This window comes from Gorilla gorilla, chromosome 15 (assembly GCF_029281585.2).
Source record: "Gorilla gorilla gorilla isolate KB3781 chromosome 15, NHGRI_mGorGor1-v2.1_pri, whole genome shotgun sequence".
Taxonomy (NCBI): domain Eukaryota; kingdom Metazoa; phylum Chordata; class Mammalia; order Primates; family Hominidae; genus Gorilla; species Gorilla gorilla.
The window spans coordinates 92579425-92602884 of NC_073239.2; the positions used below are offsets into that span (position 1 = coordinate 92579425).

Below are 23460 nucleotides of genomic sequence, written 5' to 3' on the forward strand. Positions count from 1 at the left end.
CTACCCTGTTTTCAGTGGGCTCCATGTTTAATTCCCCTTTCTTTTGCCTTCATTTCAAATTCAGGACTAAGTCTCTTGCACTGTGCCCATATTTATGCCGTTTTGCTTTGTCTGCTGTTAATGCTGTCATTATCATTCTTTTTAAATGAGTATTATGGATCAGTTCTATTCTTTCTATGGATGTCAGCTCTAAGCCTACATATAGCTGTGCTGTCCTTTTTTCTTTTTGCTTATTTTTTTTTTTCATTGAATGCTATAGTACCAGGCACTGTGTGGGCACTCAGTAGGTGTTTCTGTTGCCTAGGCTGGAGTGTAGTGGTGCTATCACAGCTCACTGCAGCCTCTGTCTCCTGGGCTCAAGCAGTCTTCTCACCTTGGCCTCCCAAGTAGCTGGGACTACAGGTGCACACTACCACGCCTGCTTAATTTTTTAATTTTTCATAGAGATAGGGTCTTGCAGTGTTGCCTAGGCTGGTCTCAAACTCCTGGGCTCAAGCAATCCTCCTGCCTCGGCCTCCCAAAGTGTTGAGATTAGAGGCATGAGCCACCATGCCCAGCCAGTTGTTATTTCTGGACCAGCTAATGCTGCATCTTTCACAGTATCCTACACACAATTTCCCAGGTTGTAAATAGCTATATTTTCAATTTTCATTCTTCCTATTGGTGTAATGTTCTATATAAGAGAAGCAATGTGTTGTTGTGATTAAGTCCATGGGTTTTGGAGTTGGTGTGATCTTGAACAAGTTATTTAATAGACCACATTTAGTTTTCACATATGTTTTTCAACTTGGATACAATATTATCTACTTCATAGGGTTGCTTTAAGGATTGAATTAAGTATGACATTATAAAACACTTAGAATGGGAGTTAGCACTTAGTAGGCACTTGGTATTTGTTAGGTAATGATATTACCCTCCTTTATTATTATCTCATTGATCCTCAGTTCCAGCCTGTATTTCCTTGAAACTCTGTTCCTGGCATTTAACCTGTTTCCCTTCTATCAGGTTTGCAACTGTGCGATATGATCAAGGAGCCAAGAACATTCGGAACCAGTTCATGCATCTGACAAACTACAGTGTCAACAAGAAAAGTGGAGATTACGTCAGGTACTGGCTGTGTCTGAGCCAGAAGTCAGAGGTGTCAGTCTCAGATGTGGGTGTTGTAGAGGTGGAAAGGTAACATGTGGCACTGGAGGACAACTTTACATTAATGTCCATGTACCATTTATGGAAATCTGTCAGTCATATAACAGTGTTGAGGCATATCTCCTGCTGCTTCTCCATTGCCTCCCCAGTTAACAGTGTCACCTTTCTCTACCAAAATGTGCCTTCACAAGTTTTTCTTTCTCACTGCCTTCCCTCACTTGACTTAGGAATGGGAATTTAATAGGCATATGGAACGTTTTAGAAGTTAAGAAATGAGGTCATTTCAGCACTTGGCAAACATATCAAAAGCTTAAAAAATGTCTGTACCCTTTGACCCCATGGTTCCATTTCTAGGAACTTAACCTTAAGAAATAAAAGATGTACACGCAGGATCAGTGATAAGAATGTTCATTACCATGTATTCTTAGGTGGAAAAAGCAGGTTATCAGATAGCATATGCAACTTACTTTCTTGCTTGAATATGAGATATCTATAAAGCTGCTTATTTTTGCTGAGGGGGGAGGAAAAAAAGACCAGAAGTAATACCGAAGTGTTAATTTAGCTTAACTATACTGGGTAGGATTGTGAGTGGGTGATTTTTATTTTCTTCTTTGTGCCATTATGTATTTTCTGAATTTTTCTAAAATAAATACTTGTATGATCAAGAAAAAGAAAAGGAAAAAATTAAAGAAAGAAAGAAATGAGGCCATCTCAGAAAAGGATTCGGTGGAAGGGAGTACTAGCCCAGCTGTGTGGAAATGTTCTTTTTGCTCTGTTTTCTTTCATGCCAATATTTTTGCCAGAAAGTGGAAAAGTGGAAAAGAGACCCAAATAGTTACTTTCTACTCAGACTAAAAATAGGTTCCTAGCAGGTCCAAGGAAAGAAAGAAAGGAATCTGGAAGTGATAGAATAGTTGCTGAAGCTATATAGGTTTCATCGAATATCCTGTGAGCAGCGTTTGCATTGGCTGAAGAGATCATACCTCCACTGTGAAAGATGAGCAAAGGCACAATTGGTGGAGAGTGGGATGGTGGTAGGGAGTGAGGGGACAGCTGCAAAACACAGGTTCCAGATTGCAGGGCTCTTCCAACATTCGTGGGAGGCTGTGCCATTGGCCACTCCGCTGCCATAGCAATAGTATACCTCCTCACTCTTACTGTCACTCCAGTGCACTCTCCCTTCAGTGTTACCTCAAAAAAATCAGGAAAAGCCATATCTACTGCCAAAGAGGAGGGAACCTGCTTCAGATGCCAAAGCAATTCTGTGTGGGGTTATTTCATTAGCATGCTGCACCAGAATAACTCACTCACCCATTCCAACTGAGTTCTGGTCTGAAAATGGCATCAGAGGTTGTTTTGTGGACTCAGGTGACATTCACCTCAAAGGTTAATTGTCTTTTAACTTGTTGTAACCATTCTTAAATTTGTTTGCCTTCTTTCACACATTGCTTTCACTCTTTCTTGATGCATAATTGTTTGGTTAAGAAAGAATTTGCTGCCTTCTTCCCCACGCTCTTGAAAAAGGCAAACTGAATGCATTTTCATTTCCATTGAAGAAATTGGTATGAAAGGATATATGACAAAAAGGACCAGGAAAAAAATGAGTAACTGGAAGTCAGCAAAGTGAATTAAAAAAAAAAAAACTTTTTAAAAAGACAAGAAGGCTGTTTGCAAAGAATCTTGTTATTATAGCCAAGCCTAGTTACATATGTGACTTTGATTTATTAATTTGTTTTAGTTGTGACGATCCAGAAGTGGAGGATTATGGAAACAAATGGAGCATGAGTGCTATGCTTAGGTACCTGAAACAAGAAGGCAGAGATACAACTGGTGAGTACTGGGCCTTTTTCCTTCTTGACTTCTCTTCTTTGGATAACTTTATCATTGTCTCTTGCCAGGAATCATTCTCTGTTGCTTTGATAGTGTTGCTGAGACGGGATGATTGTCCTTGGTGTTACTTTTTCCTTTAGTTGACAAGCTGGGGAACAGGTTTTCCATTACCCTCAAAATCCCTTTTCTTGTTTCGGGTCTGAAAGGCATAACTTTTTCCTTTTAATCCTTAGTGAATTTATCCTTCTTGAATGTTGAACTGCTGACTAAAATATGGTCAGCTTTTTATGTAACAAATTGTCTGTCTCCATATTGGCCCCAAGTTTCGAGTTTTCTAAGTTAATCTCTCTCATTCATGTTGCTGGGTTGGAGAATGGGCACTGTTTGAGCACAGGGCTTCAAATCAAAATGGACACAATTGCTGAGCCTTGAGCAGAATGGGAAACTGTGTGCCAAAAAAGACTGTTTCATTTCACAAGGGAAAGGGTCATAGGGGAAGTGTGAGAAGGGAAGTGAGGCTCCTATTCCATTATGTGTCTGTCTTTTGTCATAAGAGGCCACCTGAGGGTATCCCTTGGCACCTACATTCTTGACTGTATTGATCTGTTCACAGATATGCCTGCCTCCATAGCACCCATTCAGAAGTCTGCCATATAGAGGCTTTTTTGAATGAGCACACATGCTTTTATAGTTATATTGTTATCTGGAATCCAGTTCATAATCCATGTATTTTGATATTGAGTCTGAAATTTAAAAATTTTTGTTTGCAGCATTGATGGCCCATGTAGAAGACCTGATCATTAAGACTATAATCTCTGCTGAACTAGCTATTGCTACTGCCTGTAAAACCTTTGTTCCTCATCGCAGCAGTTGTTTTGGTAAGGAGACTCAAGAAGCTTAACATGTTTTGTGAAGAGGATCTTGGGAAGTTGGACGGGATTTTAGGGTAGAGAGGCTTAGTGATTCTATAGCAGTAAGAGGTATGTGACAGACTCTTCTTTCTAAGCTCATGTAGCATATGAAGAGCCTACTAAGAGGCCAATAGTGAGCTTGGTCAGAAGTCCCCTGAGGAGTAACTAGCTTTCTGTGTGGGAAGCAGGGATTGGAACGAACGTGTTGGTTTTTCTGTCAGAGTGCAGTCAGAAAAAGTCTGCAATGGACTGTACAGGAATCCAACTCTAACAAATATATTCCAGAGCTCCTTGGCAGCCAGGCTGGGAACAGTTCCAAGAAGCTCTGGCTGGTACCAGTATGTGCTTTCTCCCATTTTCCGATGACTCCTCCTTTTTGTTTGAGTCTTCTTTCTAGTGTGTTCCTCCCCCTCCTCTCTTTCTCCCATTCCTCTTCCACTTTCTTTTCTCTTTCTCTTTCTCTTCCTCTTCTCCTCCCCTTCCACTCCACCCCCAACTCCTTGACTGCACAGAGAAGGAATAAGCAGTTCACAACTACAGAATCAGGAAATGTTACCTACTGACCCACTAGCTATAATGGTAGCACTGAGGGTGCCTATGGACATTGCTTCCTATGTGGAAATGAATGGGTTTGTGATTGCCCATGTGAATGTGTTTAAAGTCACAAAGGCTTTTGGCAGTGTTAGGCTTTGTTAGTAAAATACACTAGGGTCTTTGATGGGGAGGATGATTAAAGTGTGGTGTGGAGTAATACAGGTAGTAAGGATATGAGAGTCGTGCTTTGGTTAGAAGGCAGGGTAACAGGGAAATAAAGAATATGGGTTTTAGAGCCTGACAGCCTTAGTTTGTAACCATGTATATCCATATCTAGTTTTGTGATTTTCAGCAAGTTACTCTAATCCTGTTTCCTCAACTATAAAATGGCAGTAATGGTGGTGTCTACCTCCTGAGAATACCATGAAGATCAAATGAGATGATGCACGCAAAGCACTCGACACAATGTCTGGCCCTTACGTTGTACTCAATAAAAATTATTTGTTATTTTTGTAATTAGACATCATAATTCCTGATCTCTTTAACAGATTATTGTAACAGGCTATATTTGAGGGTCAATAAACAAAGGGAATTGTTGAGATTGAATAGAAGATGGTAGATAAATCAGGACCTAAAATTATATGGGAAAAGAAGAGGTTGTAGTATATTTTTTAAAATACATATCTGATCATGTCTTCTGAAATCCTTAAATGGTTCCTTAGGCTTGAATTGTATAATAGAAACTTGATATGACCTGAAAGGCTTCTAAGGTAACTCAGGTAACTCTTCTAGAATTCCATTTCCCCTCATATACCTTATAATCCAGCTGTACTATACTATACTTCTAAGCACTCTGTGCTTTTGTGCCACTGTATGAGTTCTGCTGTTTGGCCTAAAAACCCTCCTTCTGTCTCTGCCTTGCATGCTCCCATTTCTTTTCTAAGATTTAGTTCTCCACATTGCCTCCTCCCTCATGCTGTTCTTTTTTTTTTGAGACAAGGTCTTGCTCTGTTGCCCAGGGTGGAGTACAGTGGCATGATCACCGTTCACTGCAGCCTCCACCTCCTGGGCCCAAGTGATCCTCCCACCTTAGCCTCTCGAGTAGTTGGGACTATAGGCATGTGTCATCATGCCTGGCTAATTGTTTAAAAAACTTTTTGTAGAAATGTGACCTCACTATGCATTATGCTTTTCTGTGCTTGTTTGATCATTCTCTTTTCCTATCACATCATGATGTTTTGTTTATACATACACTCAGCCGTGTCTGAGTTTATTTTCTTGAATTCATAACAGCCAGTGTGTCCTTTCTTCCCATTTCACCCTATTTCTGCCAAACCAGAGCTTTCAACATTTCTCTTGTCCCCTTTTTAAATTTTTTTTTTAGTTTTGTATTAGAGACAGGGTCTCACTGTTGTCTAGGCTAGAGTGCAATGGTGCAATCGTATTTAGCTCACTGCAGCCTTGAACTCATGGTCCCAAGTGATCCTCCTGCCTTGGCTTCCCCAAATACTGGGCTTACAGGCATGAGCTACCATGTAAGCCCTCGCTTGCTACCTCTGCACCTGTTTTACCGTGTGTCTGAAATACCTTTCTTGTGTTACTTTACCTAATAAATTACTGACATTTTTCAAGACAAAGTCAAGTGTCACTTCTTTGGTGATGTTTTTTTCTAATGCTCCCAGAGTTAGCCTGCTCTGCCCCTATACCCCCAGCACTCTGTTTGTTTGTAACTCTACAATAGTATCTGTATGTTGTCTGGTAGTCATGTGTATATTTGTCTCCTGTAGCCGACTGGAAACTCCTTGAGGACAGTAAGAATATCTCCGTCAGTTTTGCCCCCACCATGCATGGCAGCACTTTTTTTTAAATTGAAACAGTATCTCACTATGTTACCCAGTCTGGCCTTGAACTCCTGGGCCCAAAGGATCCACCTGCCTCAGCCTCCCGAGTAGCTAGGACTATAGGTGTGTGCCACCATACCCAGTTGCATGTCAGCATCTTTTGCTCTTAGAGAATGTTCAGGAAATGTTTCTTGAATGAATGATTGGCACTTGCTTTAATTGCCTTTTGGTGGCCTGACAGTAGACTTCCCAATGGATCTGGTTTGGTAATGGCCTAGAACTCTTAGAATTATTGCAGACTGTTTGAAGATGGGGATGAGGGGTTGGGACTAGGAGCGTAACTCCAGCTTCCAAAACCTCATTAGATTTAAATAATAAATAAAGGTTTATTTTTCTACATCTACTTGGCTCTTATATGAGGGTAAATTTCTGATATCCCTTGCTGTAAAAATCTTTGTTCTAAATAGTTAATTATAAAACCTTTTCTGAATGTTTCCTTTTGTTTGTTTGTTTGTTTGTTTTATAACTTGATTGCCTTTTGGAAGCTTGGGAGCTTCATTATTGAACTTATTGGCAATAGAATGTTCCGACGTGAAAGAAGCTGTGACTTTCTCTGACTCAGTGAAATACCCCTTAAGTCCATTTCTTCCTCCCTACTTGTGTTCAGTTTTAATAAACTGAGTGCATCTGGAGTTTTTTAAGTTGTTGACTATCTTCTTGGCTTTTGTGGTTCTAATTCCACTTCCTGTCAGCCCTGGGATTTTGTGGGCTTCATTAACCTCATCCCATCAGATATGATTTTGTATACGTGTGTATATTTGTATGAGTCTGTGCCTCCCACTGACTCCTAACTTCCCCTGGGGTTTAAGTCACAAGGAATAAGCTAGTTTTGTTTTTTTTTTTCCATTTATTTTAGAGTAAACAGGAATTGAAAGCTTCCCAGAAGATTTTGGCTTAAACAGAGCATTGGTGCTTTTAGGGGAAACCAACAGATCAGACATGGGGTTCGCTATATTCTTTTGGTGGTTGTTCCTGTCCTTCCATCTTATGGATCTCTGCCAGGGGCATTCCCTTACTATCTCAGTGTTTGTATCCTATGATTTCTTTCCCATCCTACCACCTGTAATGTTCAACTGTGTTTCCAGGTATCTTCAGTATCCCATCCTATTTATTTATACATTTAATTTTTCTTCAGTTCCTGCTGTGGGCAAGTCATAGGTTAGCCTTTCGGCAGTGTATTACCATCAAGTTCGTTCCTCTCAAACCAAATTTTATGTAGGATGAGATACAGATATAGAATATATATACCTCCATTGCACTATTAGTGTTTAAATGTAGACTTGAGAACCTATACAAACTACCTGAAACTTTGTCATTTAATGCTTTTTCCTAGATTTGCACATCTGGCAAGGACCTTAGAGAATAATTAGTTCAGATATAGAAATTGAAACCCTGAGAAATGAACTCTTGTTCCAGGTTCTAGAGTTAGTGAGTGAAATAACTCAGGTCAAAATGACTCAGCTTGTATCTATGGGGCTTCAGAAGATGGGTTTTGGCAATCAGATAATCTTGATCATAAGACTTTTGATATATAGAATTTTTTATGCCTCCCTCAATAAGACAGATTTTTTACAATCTAATTTTTACTGCCTTCCAAGATCGTTGAAAATATGGTACCATGTGAAATAATATGCTTAAACAGCAATCCTTTAAATATGCTTAGGAAATTGGCATTGTGAGATACAACTGGCTATGAGAATAGCTTTTGGATCAGTTGAAGAAAAACAGCCAAAAACAACAGGATGTTCGCCGTTCTTTAAAGATGTTGCTGCTGACAGTGGTTTTATCTCTGTGTATTAGCATGGCTGAAGTCATGGGTTGTGACCCAGGCCTGGGATCATGGGGACAAGTTGTGGAGCCACTTGTAGAACTGATCAGCCTGGACTTGTTCTGATCAGAGCCCAGTGACGTGTTTGCTCCGCACCAGCCATGCCCAGTACACCTCTGTGTTGACGAGATACCTGGTTTGGTTTTCTGTTGCTGCCATTCTTGACCATTTCACAGGGTAACCTGAGGTTCTTATAGGGAGGATGTCCATAAATAATTGTTGGAGGAATGAAAGCAGGCAGTGTACATTCTCCAACAATGTAAACTACTTGGCCACCCACAGAAAAATGAGAGTCATCAATCTCTTCACTTTTTGAGATAATCTCCTTTTTTGGTTTATCATATGCTCCTGTTTAGATGGGAAAGGAAGTTTACTACAGAAGAAACTTATGTAGGAAGTATCTACTGTTTATCAAGCAAACATTGGTTATTTAATTTAGTTTCACTGGTTATTTCTTTTTAGTCTTCAGCAATTTTGGTTGGTATTATCTGTGTTTTATAGACATGGAAAAAAGATTCAGAAAGGTTAAATAAGTTGTCCTAGGTCATGCAGCTAATAAATGGCAAAGCCAAATTTGGGAGCCAGGTCTCTCTGGCTCTTTCTCCACCCACATAAAGACATGTCCTTATGAGTCCGGCCACTTTTGGCATGCCCCATATCCTGGATTCTCCCTCTGCTCTCCCGTAACTAGATACTCAGGAAAAATGATATCATCCTTTCTAGCAGATCAGGCCTGAAAAGGACACTCCTTTTGCTCTAGTTAAGCATACCTAGTCCTAAATACTCCTTTCAAATCTAGCTTTACATCTGGTAACCAGATAGCATATTGATTTCTTGGACTAGTTAACCAGTTGGCTGTGGGCATTTTCTTTTCATTTTCTTGTGGGTCTGCTTTTTTCCAAAATTCTCCTTCTGGACCCCATATAAAGACTTCCTCTTTAGCTTTTTCAATTTGAATCCAAAGCCAAGGTAAAAAGAATTTCCTTCATACAATAGCATTTCAGTGACAGTGAGTTCTGGCTAATGTCAGCACTTTCCATTGCCTCAGGGACCACAGCTTCAGCTGGGACTTTATTTCTGGGGAGAGTTAGTGGATTGATCCAAAATTAGTGGTGTGACATGTTTAGTAATCTATTAGGCCTTGGATGGATTATTATTTTCTTGAGAAAATCTTTTTTTCCTCCTCTCTCCCTAAACTATCTTTTATCAGGTTTTTTCTTAATACAGCTTTAATATGTAAAGTTTCCTAAGAATCTCTCTTATTTTCTTTATGATTGGTGGCTTTATTATAAATATTTCAAGTCTTGTGATCAGAGTTATTTTGTAGGAAGTGGCTGCCAATTATTTTGTCTTTCTCAAAAACTATGCATTGTTTTTCACTTAAAATATATTTTTTTCATTCAGATTTCTGAAGTATTTCCTATGTGCTAGTTATGGTGCAGGCTACTTGTAATACAACAATGAATGAAACATGGACCCTGCCCTCAAGTGATAGGGAGGAGCAGACATGAAATGATAAATGACATTACAAGTAGTATAAGTGACTCAGGTGCTCTAGGAATATATAAGATTTACTAGCTGTGCCTAGGGGATCCACAGAAAGCCATTTTTAACAGCAAGAATGTAGTATGCAACATACAGTGTCATGACAGGATGTGATATTTTTTGAAATGGTAAGAAGTATGACTAGATATAGCGTGCATAGAATGGGGGAATAGAAGATAGGGTTATGGAGGTGGATTTGGGCCAGAATATAAAGAATTGACAAGTTTAAATTCATCTTGTAGCTAACAGACAGCCACTGGAAGTTTTTGAGCAGGGGAGCAATAGGATTATTATTATTTTTCTTTAACTTTTATCATAATTTAATCCAAAGCTTAGGGTGACAGAATTACAATAAAGGGAATACAGTACAATATTACTAGCAATGACTGACTTAAGATCTTCTAGGAACCAAGCTGACATTAGTGTCTGTTGTTGGACCAATTCACTGCCTACCTCTATGTGACTGTTAAGTTTGTTTTTCTAAGAAAAGTATAATTCTCATGGCCTTGAAGAATGGACTACAATTGGGAGAGGCAAGTGCTAGGGAAATGACTAAGGTGGTAAGAGGTGTGCAGTGATAGTATATACTTACCATATGACCCAGTAGTCCCACTCATAGGTATTTTCCCAGAAGAACCGAAACCATATGTTTATACGAATATCTGTATACAAATGTTTATAGCAGCTTTATTAATAATTGCCAAAAATTGGAAACAATCCAAATGTCCATCAACTGTTGAATGGGTAAATAAATTGTGGTACGTCCATATAATGGAATACTACTCAGCTATAGAAAGGAACAAACTATATTATTGGTATGTATAACAACATAGGTAAATCTCAAAAGCACAATGCTACGTGAAAGAAGCCAGTTTCAAGAAACTACATATTACATTAATTTCATTTATTCGACTTTCTGGAAAAGGCAGGAAGCAGACAAAAATAAGATCAGTGGTTGCTGAGGGTGGGAGTGCGACTGGAGAGGGGCACAAGGGAATATTTGTTAAAATTGTCCTATGTCTTGTGGTGGTGTTAGACAACTGCATATATTTGTCAAAACTCACCAAAATGTATACTTTAAAAGGGTGAATTTATTGTATGTAAATTAGACTTTGATAAATCTGCCTGAAAACAAAAAGCAATGATAGATGGATGAACCTCAGAAACATGGTAGATGAAAGAAACCAGACTCAAAAGAGTATATACCATATGATTCCATTTATGTGAAATTCTAGAATAAGCAAAACTAATCTGTGGTGAAAGAAATAAGACTAGTCGTTGTCAGGGATGGGGGAAAGGGCAGGATACTTACTAGGAAGCAGCACAAGGGGTCCTTTTGGGGTGATGGAAACATTCTATGTGGGCTGACAGGCATGTGGGTTACATGGATATGTCCAATTATCAAGACTTGTCAAGTTGTACACTTAGATCTAACTATTTCATCATATGTAAATTATACCTCAAAAGGGAATAGAGAAGATTAAAGAGGAAGAAACTGGCTGGGCACAGTGGCTCACGCCTGTAATCCCAGCACTTTGGGAGGCCAAGGAGGGTGGATCACCTGAGGTCAGGAGTTTGAGACCAGCCTGGCCAACATGGTAAAACCCCATCTCTACTAAAAATACAAAAGTTAACCAGGCATGGTGGCAGGTGCCTGTAATCCTAGCTACTTGGGAGGCTGAGGCAGGAGAATTGCTTGAACCTGGGAGGTGGAGATTGCAGCGAGCCGATATTACACCATTGCACTCTAGCCTGGGAGACAAGAGCAAAACTCCGTCTCAGGAAAAAAAAAAAAAAAGAGAAAAAGAAACTAAAGAGAAAGATTAAAGACAAGAAAGAGAGATAGAGATTTGGTGATATCTTGTATTTGGGAGGTGGTAAGAGAGTGTTTCTAGTTTGGAGCCTGGTGGATGGGGTTACCATTCTCCAAGATGAAGAATAATAGCAAACCAAACAGTTTTGGGGAAAGAAAACAAGGGCTCTTTTGTTGAGTGTTGAATACCTGTGGAATATCCTAGTGAAGATGTCCAAAAGGCAATTTGAATTATGGATTTGGTGTCCAGGAGACACTTGGCTAAAGATGTGATTTGAATATTATCATCATCATCATCATTGTCATATTAATTGTGGCCATGAGAATACATGAGATTGCCTAAGGAGAAAACTAGAATTGAGAAGGAAGGAGACCTGAGAGTGTCACCCTGAGCAAACCTACCATTGAATATCTGGGTAGAAGAGAAGGAAGGAAAGGAGGATGGAAAGGGGAGAATCAGAAGAGAGCAGTGTCCTAGAACCCAAGGGAGAAGAAAGCTCCAGTAAGTCAGGGGTGGTCATCAGTTTCAGATGTTTGGGCTTAGCAATAAGGTAGTCTTTGGTGATCATATTGAGTTATTAGAGAGGGAGCAGAAGCAAATTCTTAGGGCTGGGAATAAATAGGTATTAAGAAGTTCAGACTGCTAAGTGTAGATTGCTTTTTCAAGGAACCGTATTAAAGAGGTAGGAAGCTAAGTTTGCTTTGGTTTGGCTAGGGGCTGAAGGAAATATTTCTTACTAAGGAAAATTGTCCTGGGGAAATGTTCCATAAGGCACGCAATAGTCCTTTGAAAACACTTGCTCTTCTGTCATGATAAAGACAACACAGAAAGAGGAGCTCTCAGAACTGGAAAAGCCCAGCTAGCTTGCAACCCATTCATGACGGGAAAGTTGGTGTATCTCATTGTGGATACTGAGTTTTTAAAATTCTCATTACTGCTGCCAAAACACTCAATATTAAAAGATGAGGAAGTTGATTATGCTCAGCACAACCTACTCTTTACCTTTTAAAATCTTCAATGCCCATAGAAAATACCAAATACCAATAGTAAGTTTAAAAGGTTCTTTAAGGACTCTAGTTGCCTGCCAAGGACCCAAATTATTTTTCTTAAGCTGAACTGATTGTGTTCAAAGAGGAAAACCTGATACAGAAACAATCTTTCCACCCCATTCCCCCCACCAATGCCAGCCTTTGAGGTGAGCTGGGTTTTGCACTATGTTATAATGCTGTCACATACCAGTATATATTTCTTCTCCAACTCTTAAATGATAGTAGGTCCAAGCCTGGTATGTGTACAGATGTAGTTAGATTCAAGGCTGGATTTTTTTAGTTTGGGCACCCTCTCTGTAGAGGTTGTTTAGCAGTAACAAGATTTATTCATCCAAATGAAAATTAATTTAGCTTTGTGAAGGATGTTTTCTCTCTAGGTCATTTTCCCCCCTCATATTTCCCAGAATATTGGTTCTCAGCCTGTCAACTGAGATTCTTGGAATTTGCCTCTGGTTTGGGGAAATGGTTAAGTAAACCTGTAGCTGCTTAGTGCAAGATACTTAAATAGTGGGTTTCATTGATTGTTAATCTGATTTGAATTTGTCTTCATTTGTAGCTGATTCTGCAAACCTGATCAATATGTGCATCAATTACTATTTTCACCCTGTTCTTCTTACTTTTAATAATATTACCACTTTATGAAACAGTTGAATCCTGTGCTTCAGCTTTTAAACAATGAAGAGAATATTCTTTTTCTTCAATCAAATGTTGTATTCTCTCTTGCTTATAAAATGTTGATGTAGACTTGTAGATTTTGCAAGTAGATTTTTCCTTTTAAATGCCTTATTTAGTGCTATATCACAGATGATTTTTTCTCAGGTTAAAGGGGCAATATTCTAAAAGATTACTGAAGATTAGATCAGCTATTGAGAAGAATGTATTAGCTGTTAAAAGCTATGAATTCATTACGAAAAGAAGATAGATGAAAGAGCTTCCTTTTCTTTACATTTTAATGTATAGGCAATGTATAAATTTTGTATAGTTACTTGAAGGTGATCCCATCTCAAACTCTTGTATAGTTTGTGATGATTTTTGCAAATTAAATGGAATCCCATATAATTACTATGGAAGCCAACTCATTGATGGAAAATTTTCCCAAGAGGATTTAGAATATGAATGTCTAACTGAGTTCATACTGCCATATATCTGTAAATAGCATCCAGATATTGACAGTGATTAATAAAGAGGCTAAAGGAAACCAAATGATGCCAAAGAAATCTCAGAGAGAGAAATGATTTCCCCAAGTTCCACAGTGTAGAATCATGGGGACAACTAAGGTCTCTAGATTCCCATTCTAGGATTCTTTTTTTTTTTCACCCAGGCTGGAGTACAGTGGTGCGGTCTCAGCTCATTTCAACCTCCACCTTCCGGTTTCAAGCGATTCTCCTGCCTCAGCCTCCTGAGTAGCTGGGATTACAGGTGCCTGCCACCACGCCCAGCTAATTTTTGTATTTTTAGTAGAGACGGGGTTTCACCATGTTGGCCAGGGTGGTCTCAAACTCCTGACCTCATGATCTGCCCGCCTCAGCCTCCCAAAGTGCTGGGATTACAGGCATGAGCCACCACACCTGGCCTCATTCTAGGATTCTTAATACATCACGTAACTTCAGACTCCCTGTGTTCTAGAAGAGAGTTTTGGTGGCCATCTTTTTAGAGTCTATTTTTTTGTTTTCTGAGAGTATTGAGAAATTTAAAAATCCTTCTTGAAGCAAGGAAATTTGTATCAGAATTAATTTCTGGAAAATACCTCGTTGTGTTCTGTGGGTGTGAGCTCTGGTCTGTGACCTCTGATCAAACAGTAAGGAAGGTAGTGTGGTAGTGTTTACTTCTAGAGAAAAAATATAAGCAGTTTTTTTGAAGGTCACAGGATGGGATGTTTAGGAGTGATGTTTTATATATATATAGATATAGCTATAAATATACACATACACACACACACACACACACACACACACACACACACAGGACTGTACATTACCGTGATTTTTGTAGAGGAAGTCTCAGTAATAATAAGAAGGGTTTCAAAGTTAACCTGTCATCCCTGAACTTGTTAAATGAAACCAGGCATTCTGGGAAGAACACTTGCTTCTGGGTCTTGCTTTCTCTTTGCAACAGTTGGGAAGGTAGAGAAAGAGAATCAATACAGAATCCATAAATTTGATCTCTGGCTCCTACCCTTCTTAAATAATATTAGTAGTGCAAGATACCTTGTCACACCTGTGCTCTGCTACCACTGATTTCTCTTTCCTTGTCTGTCTTTCGGTTCATGTTGGGCTAGTGTGTTTTATTTTCTGTCTTCAAAGGGAAATTGAAACTGTAGGAGAGGGGAAAGAATAAATACATTTATATGTCTCGTTGACCTAGGTTGCAAAAGCAATATCTTGGTTTAAGAAAATGTGATGGAAGGATTCTAGAGAAATGCCTTCAGGAGATGTTTCTGTTTTCAAAGTTGGCAGGGAGGGATTGGGGAAGGGAAATTCAGAGAAGGCCTAAAGCAGTGTTGGTATTGGTTGTGCTTGTTTCATTCCTTTCCCCTCCTCTTTTTTTTTTTTTTGCGCCCATAAGCACAGCAGAATCGTGCTTGTTAACTATTCTAGAGTCAGGTCGCTTTCTATGTAGGATTTAGGAACATCAATAGACACTGCATGATAAAAACAGTGGAATTTTATAGCATTGTTTTCTTATTCCTAGAACTTGATTAATTTCTCTTGAACTTGAAAGATTCTTGAAAGATTCTCTGCTTCTACTTCCACTTGCTACTTACACTCAGTGAGTTTCTAGGCCTGGGAGTTAATGAGATTGAGTCTTCTAGATCTTTGTGTAGTTGTGACATGGAAAATGATCTCGTGTATTGTGTTGTGTTGTATTTCTAGAACTCTATGGCTTTGACGTGCTCATAGATTCTACTCTGAAGCCATGGTTGTTGGAAGTGAATCTCTCTCCTTCTTTGGCCTGGTAAGTCAGTTCCATCAACTACAAAAGGACAAATCTTCAAGTAGTACTTAAAGCACTTTTTTTTTTTTGATCATTTCTCTTGGCACTAGAAGACTGTTTTTTTCCTAGTTATTAGGTGGAGATAACCAGACTTTCTTAAATCAGCTGGTTTATGGCATAATATCAAAGTGCATATGACAATCATGGATCTCTGTCTTCCTAGTCAATTTACAATTATATCATTCCTGTTTATTAGGTTTCTAAGGGATGATTCTTGCATTCAGTTTTATCCCTGTAGTTTTTTTAATAGTAGGTCTTCTATTAAGGGTAAAGAAATACATAAGGTATTTCCTTCATTACCGAAAGTTTTACAGGTTCAAATCCACATACACTATAAAGGTATAAACCTGGATCTAGGGCCATGTGGATAATATGTGGTCCTTTTACCCTGTCTCATGTTTAAAGTCATCCAAGTTTAAAGTCAAAAACTTCAAACAACTTAAAAATCTTTTTTTTACTAACCTATTGTTTAGAAGAAAAGAAACATATTTTTCAGTACCAGGGAAGATTCTTATTATATTTGCAGCTACAGCCAGAATTTCTGTTCACTGTACACTTCTCTAAACTGAGAACTCTAGAGATTTATGCCGAAGACCACCCAGCTGCTGAGTTTTTAGGGATGAGAGATATTGGCAAAATGCCAAGGAATCAAATAAAGACAGACTGACTACTTTTGGAGTGGGAGTTTGGCTTAACCTCCATAGTAAGGTGTAGAGCTAGATATTACAGATGTTTCAGATGTTATGCAACTTTCATCAAGTCAGCCTTTTGCAGGTTGCCCAGTAAAGTATATTATACTATACTTTAAAAGTGAGAAATCCCCAGAATGAGGCACTGAATATAGCGGCCAGAGCAGTTTGGTTCATGGAGGAACACCTCAGCACTGAAGCCACCGTGGCCGTCACTGCCGCAGGGAGGCCTCTTGCTTTTGGTCGATGTTGTTTTTGTTTTCATGTGGGTTCCCGCCCATCTGGTGAGATTTTGGTATAAACTTGTATTTTTTTTTCTTTTTTTGCCATATTTGCAAGCCTGCAAGCCTAAGAAATTTGTTTTAGAGCAGACAATAAAGACTTTAAAAAGTACCAGTGTGGCCAGAGTTGCTTCTCTTGCGTGTGAATGTGACTTGAATGTTGCAGCAGCAAAAAGTAATTTGAATGGTGGTGGGCATACTCATAAAAGAGCATACTGAAAATCTGAACCTCTAAAATCCACAGTTTTAATGAAGTGGTATTCTTGACTTGTGCAAATTTTGAATTGCACAAGACCTTCTGGTATAAAGAAAATTGCATGTTAGAGAATCAGTGGATGGTGCTGCGTTTGCATTACAGAGGACGAATTTAACACCAGGATTTCATTTCTCATATTTTTGCCCAGGATTTTTCCCCCACCGCCCCCGTGGATTTTATGGCCTTTATGTGTTGCTCTTCATTGACATTTGGAAACTTTGCTATATTGGGACCCATCAGAGGGCGGCTATTCTGTTAACCTACACACTTATCAATTGCTCTTTTCTTTCTCTGTTCTGTTAGTGATGCGCCTCTGGACCTAAAGATTAAAGCCAGTATGATTTCAGATATGTTCACTGTTGTAGGTGAGTAGTAGTATTTTCTGAACTGGACTCACATAAAAATTAACCGGAGCGTCCATTTTATCAGACTCATAGGTTTTGCCAACTGGCAGGTCCTAAGCCATGCTGAATGGTTTGTACTAAAAAATTATATTTTCAGGGAAATGTTTATATGTTTCTACGACACTTGGCTCCATCCTGTCCTGAGGCTGAACCACAACTAAGGCTGAGACCTGAGGCACAGGAATTAGGAGCTGAGGAAGAGAATTAGCAAAGATCTGGAGAAAGTGTATTTTTCTCCAAGCTGGGAAAGTAAAACCCACTGAAGAAGCCTTGTTGCAAAGGAGACTGGCTATATTTCTGCTAGACAGTCTCTGCTGGTCTCAACGTGATCCCTTCTGTAGTAGTTGTAACCAAAGCAGCCCAAAGAAGAAATCTCATTTTAAGTAGAGAAGCCAAAACTTTGAAGTGGAGATGGGCAGTCAGGTGGGTATTTTGTGGGCTTGTTGGGTTTTTTTTAGGTAATATAAAAAGACATAATAAAATATATTTGAAATGAACTAGTACCTGATGTACCAGCAAATGCTATAAAACTTAGCTACTCTATTCTCCCTGGATGGGAATCTGCTTCTTTTTAGGAAGTAAGTGAAATTAGCTGAAGTCCAATTTCCAAAGCCATAGATAATCTACAAAGCCAATTTTGAGAGTTGCCAATAGACCACCTTCTGCAGTTCCAGAAGTAGATCATGTAACAGGACAAGACTGTTCACTTGCTTTTGTAAAAATAACTTTATTTTCCAGTCATCATCCAGGTAGCCACTTTAAAGTAACTTGTTTTTATTAACAACTGTGTGTTTTAAAATGGTAATTTGCAGTTACTCTTAAGTTCTTCAAAAATCTACATCTCTTTCTCACTCAGAATCACATTTCAGCTACCCAACCAGCAAGGTTAATTCATCTGGAGATTTCCCTTTTCTTCTCTCTAGTTATGGTGGTTCAGAGTTCAGAGGGTGTGTGTGGAAGAGTTGTGCATTATCCTCCTGAGGATAGATCTCTGTGATATTTATGACAGTGAAACTGAGTTTGTATATCTAAAGAAAAGGTGCAGCCAGACCTGCTAATTTCTTAGAAAATGGCAGGTTTTAATGTTGCCCATTCCCCATTCAGGATTTGTGTGCCAAGATCCTGCCCAGCGGGCATCAACTCGGCCAATTTATCCCACCTTTGAGTCTTCCAGGCGAAACCCTTTCCAGAAACCTCAGGTAAGCCAATTCCACAGCACGGAGCCTGAAGGAGGCTTACTGGGAAGTGGCGGCTGATGTAACTGTGGGAGCAGAAGCACTGTGGGTATGAGGTCACTTAGAGCAGGAGAATTTGGGGATCACTCTAGACAGGAGGCAGTTACGTTCAGCTGTGGCTAATAGCTTATGCTTTCGACATTTTCCAACAAACTGACTCTCTGTTTTTTGTTTTGTCTTTTCTCTTGGCTTCTTTTTTTCATTATCTTACTTCTTTCTGTTTTTAAAAATCACGTTTTTTCCGCCTCAGATTGATATGCTCAGAAACAAGGCACCGAAAAGGAGCCTATTAATTCTTAGTCATTACTGCATTCTTTCTGATCTTCAGACTAGCTTTGTAAAGAAGATGCTTTCTTGAAATAGTATCTTCTCTACAAGTAATTCTCCTCAAAGGACCCTCCATGATCATGAGTTATTGATTGAGGCTAAATGAGATAAAAGCCCAAAGAAACTTATACTTGTCTAAAATATCATTTGATCAAGCATTGCTTCGGTCTTTGTGTACTCTGCATTTTTGTTCCAGTTAAACCAATCAGCTGATCCTTCTATTTACTCATTCCATCATCTTGTCAGTCCCTGTCTGTTTTGACCCTACTGATTTTCCACTTTTGTTTCTTGGCCTTTAACATTTCTTCTTATTTAAAAAAAAAAATCCACTTTGCTCTTCTCTTCCCATCTGGTTTGATTGCTTTGCCTGCTCAGACATTTTGGAAGTCTTTTCTTATTAAATCCATCGTGACCTTTACTTTTCATTTTAACATTTATTTACTTGTTCTATATTACATTGTTTTGCATTCATTGATTTGTTGCTTTTAAATTGTTCTGTACTCTCCTGCCAGATTGTAGGCTCTTTGAAGGCATAAGCAGCTTTTTCTTCCTACTCCCCATTTTCTCTTTCCTTTTCTTCTCTCGTTTTATCTCTGCCCCAACTCCACTTTAACCCTTTACTCCTCACTTTTTTCCTCCCTTCTTCCACTCCCATTCCTCCTCTTGTTCCTTTTGCTTGCTAGTCTCATTTGGAGTAGTGCTATTTTCTGTTTGCGAAACCCATATACTATTATTTATTCAGAAAATTTTTTATTAGAACAGGGTTTTCAAATTCAAATGCCTAGAGGGCCTGCAGGCAGGTAATATAAATGAGTAAATAGAGACAGGCATAAAACAGCCAAGAGTGATATGACTGAGGTAAACTGGAGAGTGCATACCTCATCTGAAAGGGATGGCTGTTTTACTAATGTGCTCTAGCTAATTACTATCAGGCATAAGTGTGGGCCAGGTGTTATGAGATCTTCCTATTGTCAAGAGAAATCAGAAATCTTACTTTTAAGTATTGGCAGCCACTTCATTAGAAACAATACTTTGCAGGCCAAGCATAACATGTCTTTGAGCTAGATTCAGTCTATGCCTATCTGTGACCCCGTGCTGCAGAATTATTCCCTAATTAATGTTGGGATGTGGAACAGGGTGTACTGTATTTTAAAGGCTATTATCTTGGATTAGATATAAAATCAGTTACCAGGGTTGTACTTGATCAGTGCATCATCACAGATCAAAGGGTTTTCTTTAATTTTTAATAAGAAAAAGTAGAGGATTAACCTAGGTGTACTAGAAAAACTTAATTTAGGCAGTCACATTCCTTTGCAAATTGTTTCCTGCAGTATCTGTGGCAAGAACCACAGAATTATGTATAAAGGATCATGAACATTTCTGTGCAGCTTTAACACAGTTTCTGCCAAGTTTCACTTCTAGAGGTAGCTGTATTGCCAGTCTTAGATGAATTGGTCCCTTTTCTTAGTTTGCTTGTCAGCTTTAGTGGCAATTCTTTGCAAACTCTAGAAAATCTGTTCAATGCTTGTTTTGCCAACTGGTAGGTAATGGCATGATTACATCCATAAGCAGCCTACAGGACACTTATATAAAGGCTAAAGGAACTGTAGATTGGTCATGTGTACTGTGTGAAACCAGTTTGTCAGGTGGACTAGTTGACTTCAGGATCTTCAGTATCTGGCAGTAGGATTGTGCCCTCAGTGGTGAGAAGTTGAAGCTGGAATATATATGGCATAGGAGAAAGCAGTGTGAAAGATAATATATGTTCTAACCTTCCAACCACAAAGTGTAGGGCTCTTGCTTTTGGTTTCTGCTTGGAGATTATTTTTTCCTTTTTTATATCATAGATCTAGGAGATGGAAAATGTAGGCATATTAGGAGAAGATAAGGGTTTATTCCATTTTTCTGTCTTTTATAGCGTCCAGTATCTGCACAGTTGCAGTCATCAAAGGCCAAGCAGGTAAGTTCTAGATCTTTTGGAGACTTCATTCAAATTTTATTTTCATTCTCCAAATGGAAAGTTTTTTAGCTTTAGTTTTTCATGGTACATATTTTTATGTACCTATTTTTTTGCGCAGTTTAATAACAAAGTGAATGAAAATAAATGCATAGAAGTCTTTTTGGTTATAGGATATAAGAGTAGAGGATGCAGGAACTTAGGGATCCTCTTTTCCTGATAGTGATTATACTGAGATGGAGACAGTTGAATTTAAATGAGGAACAGGGGCTTGAAGGCATATCTATCACTTTGACCAAAATAATCCAGGAAGGAAATTTTCCAGTTCACAAATGAACTTCAATTTTTTTTTCAGACATCTTATGAAACATACTGTTGTCTATAGCTTAATATTGGAAATGTTTTCACATTGGGTGTAGGGTTGTATTTGAGTTCCTTAGCAGGTGACATTTCAAATATGTAGTGATCTGCAGTTTATAAATCTTAGAAGCTCTGCCACAATAGTGTCTCAGATGCTACCTTTGAAATACAAACATCTTTCTTTCTGAATGATCAGCATTTGCTTTCTTACTGTTTTTGTTAGCAGTATTTGAGATTAACCATTGCTTTCTTCTGCACAGATTTAAAAAATTCTTTTTGAACTAATAGGCTAGCAGTGGGGGTCCTGTGCCTGCTATTTGATGCTTTAGTATGAGGGATATAGATATTCTCGTATATAAATGTGTCACTGCAACTGTTGTTTAGCAAAAAGCTCCAGTGTATTTATTTTGGCGTTTGTACTCTCTGATGCAATTTCTGGTAAGCTTGAATGCTTGACGTGTAACTTTTCTTAGCTACTGTTTCTGATAAAGTGATTTATATGGTTTATGCGAATCCAAGAAATGAAAAATAACTTACTGGATGCCTTGTCTAATATTTAGTAACTGATTAATGTGGCTCTGTAGTATGAGTTTTGGTGCTTAGTTGGTGGAATTCGAAACTCTGTAATATGTAGTATTTTATATTTAGTAAATACCTAAGTATGCTAGTTGCTCCCATGGCAGAAAACAAAACGAAATAATGCTGTTGACTTCAAAGAGCTTACATTCTAAATATACCTGGAACTAATGTACTGAAAGGAGTACATTAGGAAAGGGGTACTCTTTCATAGCCTGTGGCATTTGACTGTAAAGAAGTGTCTTTGATATGTAATTCTAATTTATTTTTACTTACTTATTTGAGACTGCGTGTCACTCCATCACCCAGGCTGGAGTGCAGTGACGCGATCACAGCTCACTACAGCCTGGACTTCCTGGGCTCAGGTGATCCTCCCACCTTGGCCTCCTGATTAGCTGGGACTACAGGTGCACACCACCACGCCTGGCTGATTTTTTGTATTTTTGGTAGAGATGAGGGTTTTGACTTGTTACCCAGGTTGGTCTGAACTCCTGAGCTCAAGCGATCTGCCTGCCTCGGCCCTCCCAAAGTGCTGGGATTGCAGGCATGAGCCACCATGCCCGGCCTTTGATATGTAATTCTAATCTTAATTTGTCATTATCAATTTTAATTCCATTACATCTAGTTGCATTGCTTGAATTACCGTAGGTTGTAATAGGCTTGTTGGAGAGCAAGACCTCTCTTTAGTAGTAATGTATCTGAATACTTGCTTACGTGACATAAAGCCTTTCTGGCTTTATTCAGCCAGCTTTATACATGTTGAATTCTTTGACTTTTATTGTACTTTGCAATATTCTGTTTTGTCGTTGTCTTTCTGTTAATGAAGCACTCTTAACTTCACAGTATTTTCATTGGAGCTAAGCAAAAAAAAAAATTTCTTTGTTCTGACCAGTTAGACTGTGTCAAGCTTTCTTTTTCTGTTGCTGTCAGATTGTGAATTCTCTTAGTCCTTTGCCCTTTTTCTGCCTTTTCCTTTTTAAACCATTATCTCTATATTTCTCCTTTCTCTTTAATGTCTATGGTTCAAATTTTCCACTCACCAGAAATTGTATGGCATGGTACTGTGGAAAGAATATGGACTTTTACAGTCCGATAGACCTGGATTCAAATTTGAGCTCTGCCAAAAACTAGCAATTAGACCTTTGGGCAAGTTCTCTTACCTCTCTGAGGCTCAATTCCCACATCTGTCATATGGGGATAATAATATATACATGAAGTTACGGTGAGGAAGAAATGATAAAATAGAGGTAAAATATTCAAGGTAAGTGCTAGACATGTAGTTTACACTAAGAAGATTTACTCCCCTTCACACTTTTGAGTCTTTTGATTTTCCCATTGTCAAGATCTCTTGTTATTTTGATATTCACCTGTTTGTAGTCATGTTTTTCACATTCGCCATCATCCACAAATGCTATTTTGTTTTTCCTTCCAGACGTTAATGAAGATTCTAAATAATGCTTAGTTAATACCCATTCCAGAAATCACTTTCTAACTTGATTCACTGCTATTTATCTTGCAGTTACACTGTTTTCAGTGTTTGTTGATGTGTTATATTCTGGCACTAACCCCCAACTGGAAATATAATTTAGAATAAAAATTTTGTGAAATTTTCTCAAATGCTTCTCTAAAATCCAAAGACATTTAATATATTGCTATAGTTCCCCTTTTAAAAATCTTGTCCTAAAAATGAAACTTTTAAAGCATGCTTTAAAATAAAGCATTCTTCATACTATTCTTCATAAGCCCATTATCCTCTAAGTTATTAGGGATTTTTTCCTGTTAATATTTGTTCCATTATTTTACTAGGGATTCAAGTTAGGTTT

The 23460-nt window shown here is 38.5% G+C and overlaps 1 protein-coding gene across 50 annotated transcripts in view; it reads left to right on the plus strand.

Annotated features, from left to right (window-relative positions):
- Positions 1–23460, plus strand: part of TTLL5 (tubulin tyrosine ligase like 5) — a 291747-nt gene that overhangs the window by 56205 nt on the left and 212082 nt on the right. For 29 of the 50 annotated variants that reach the window (XR_010130797.1, XM_055361024.2, XM_055361033.2 and 26 more), the window contains exons 10-16: positions 1006–1107; positions 2885–2976; positions 3747–3854; positions 15432–15513; positions 17082–17143; positions 18287–18381; positions 20663–20704. Coding sequence is in view for 49 of the 50 variants with exons in the window: in XM_055361024.2 (XP_055216999.2) it covers positions 1006–1107; positions 2885–2976; positions 3747–3854; positions 15432–15513; positions 17082–17143; positions 18287–18381; positions 20663–20704 (583 nt within the window). In the remaining variant the exon portion in view is untranslated. The remainder of the gene's footprint in view (positions 1–1005; positions 1108–2884; positions 2977–3746; positions 3855–15431; positions 15514–17081; positions 17144–18286; positions 18382–20662; positions 20705–23460) is intronic. The other 21 variants (XM_063698039.1, XM_019009675.4, XM_063698032.1 and 18 more) reach the window with 1 other exon arrangement.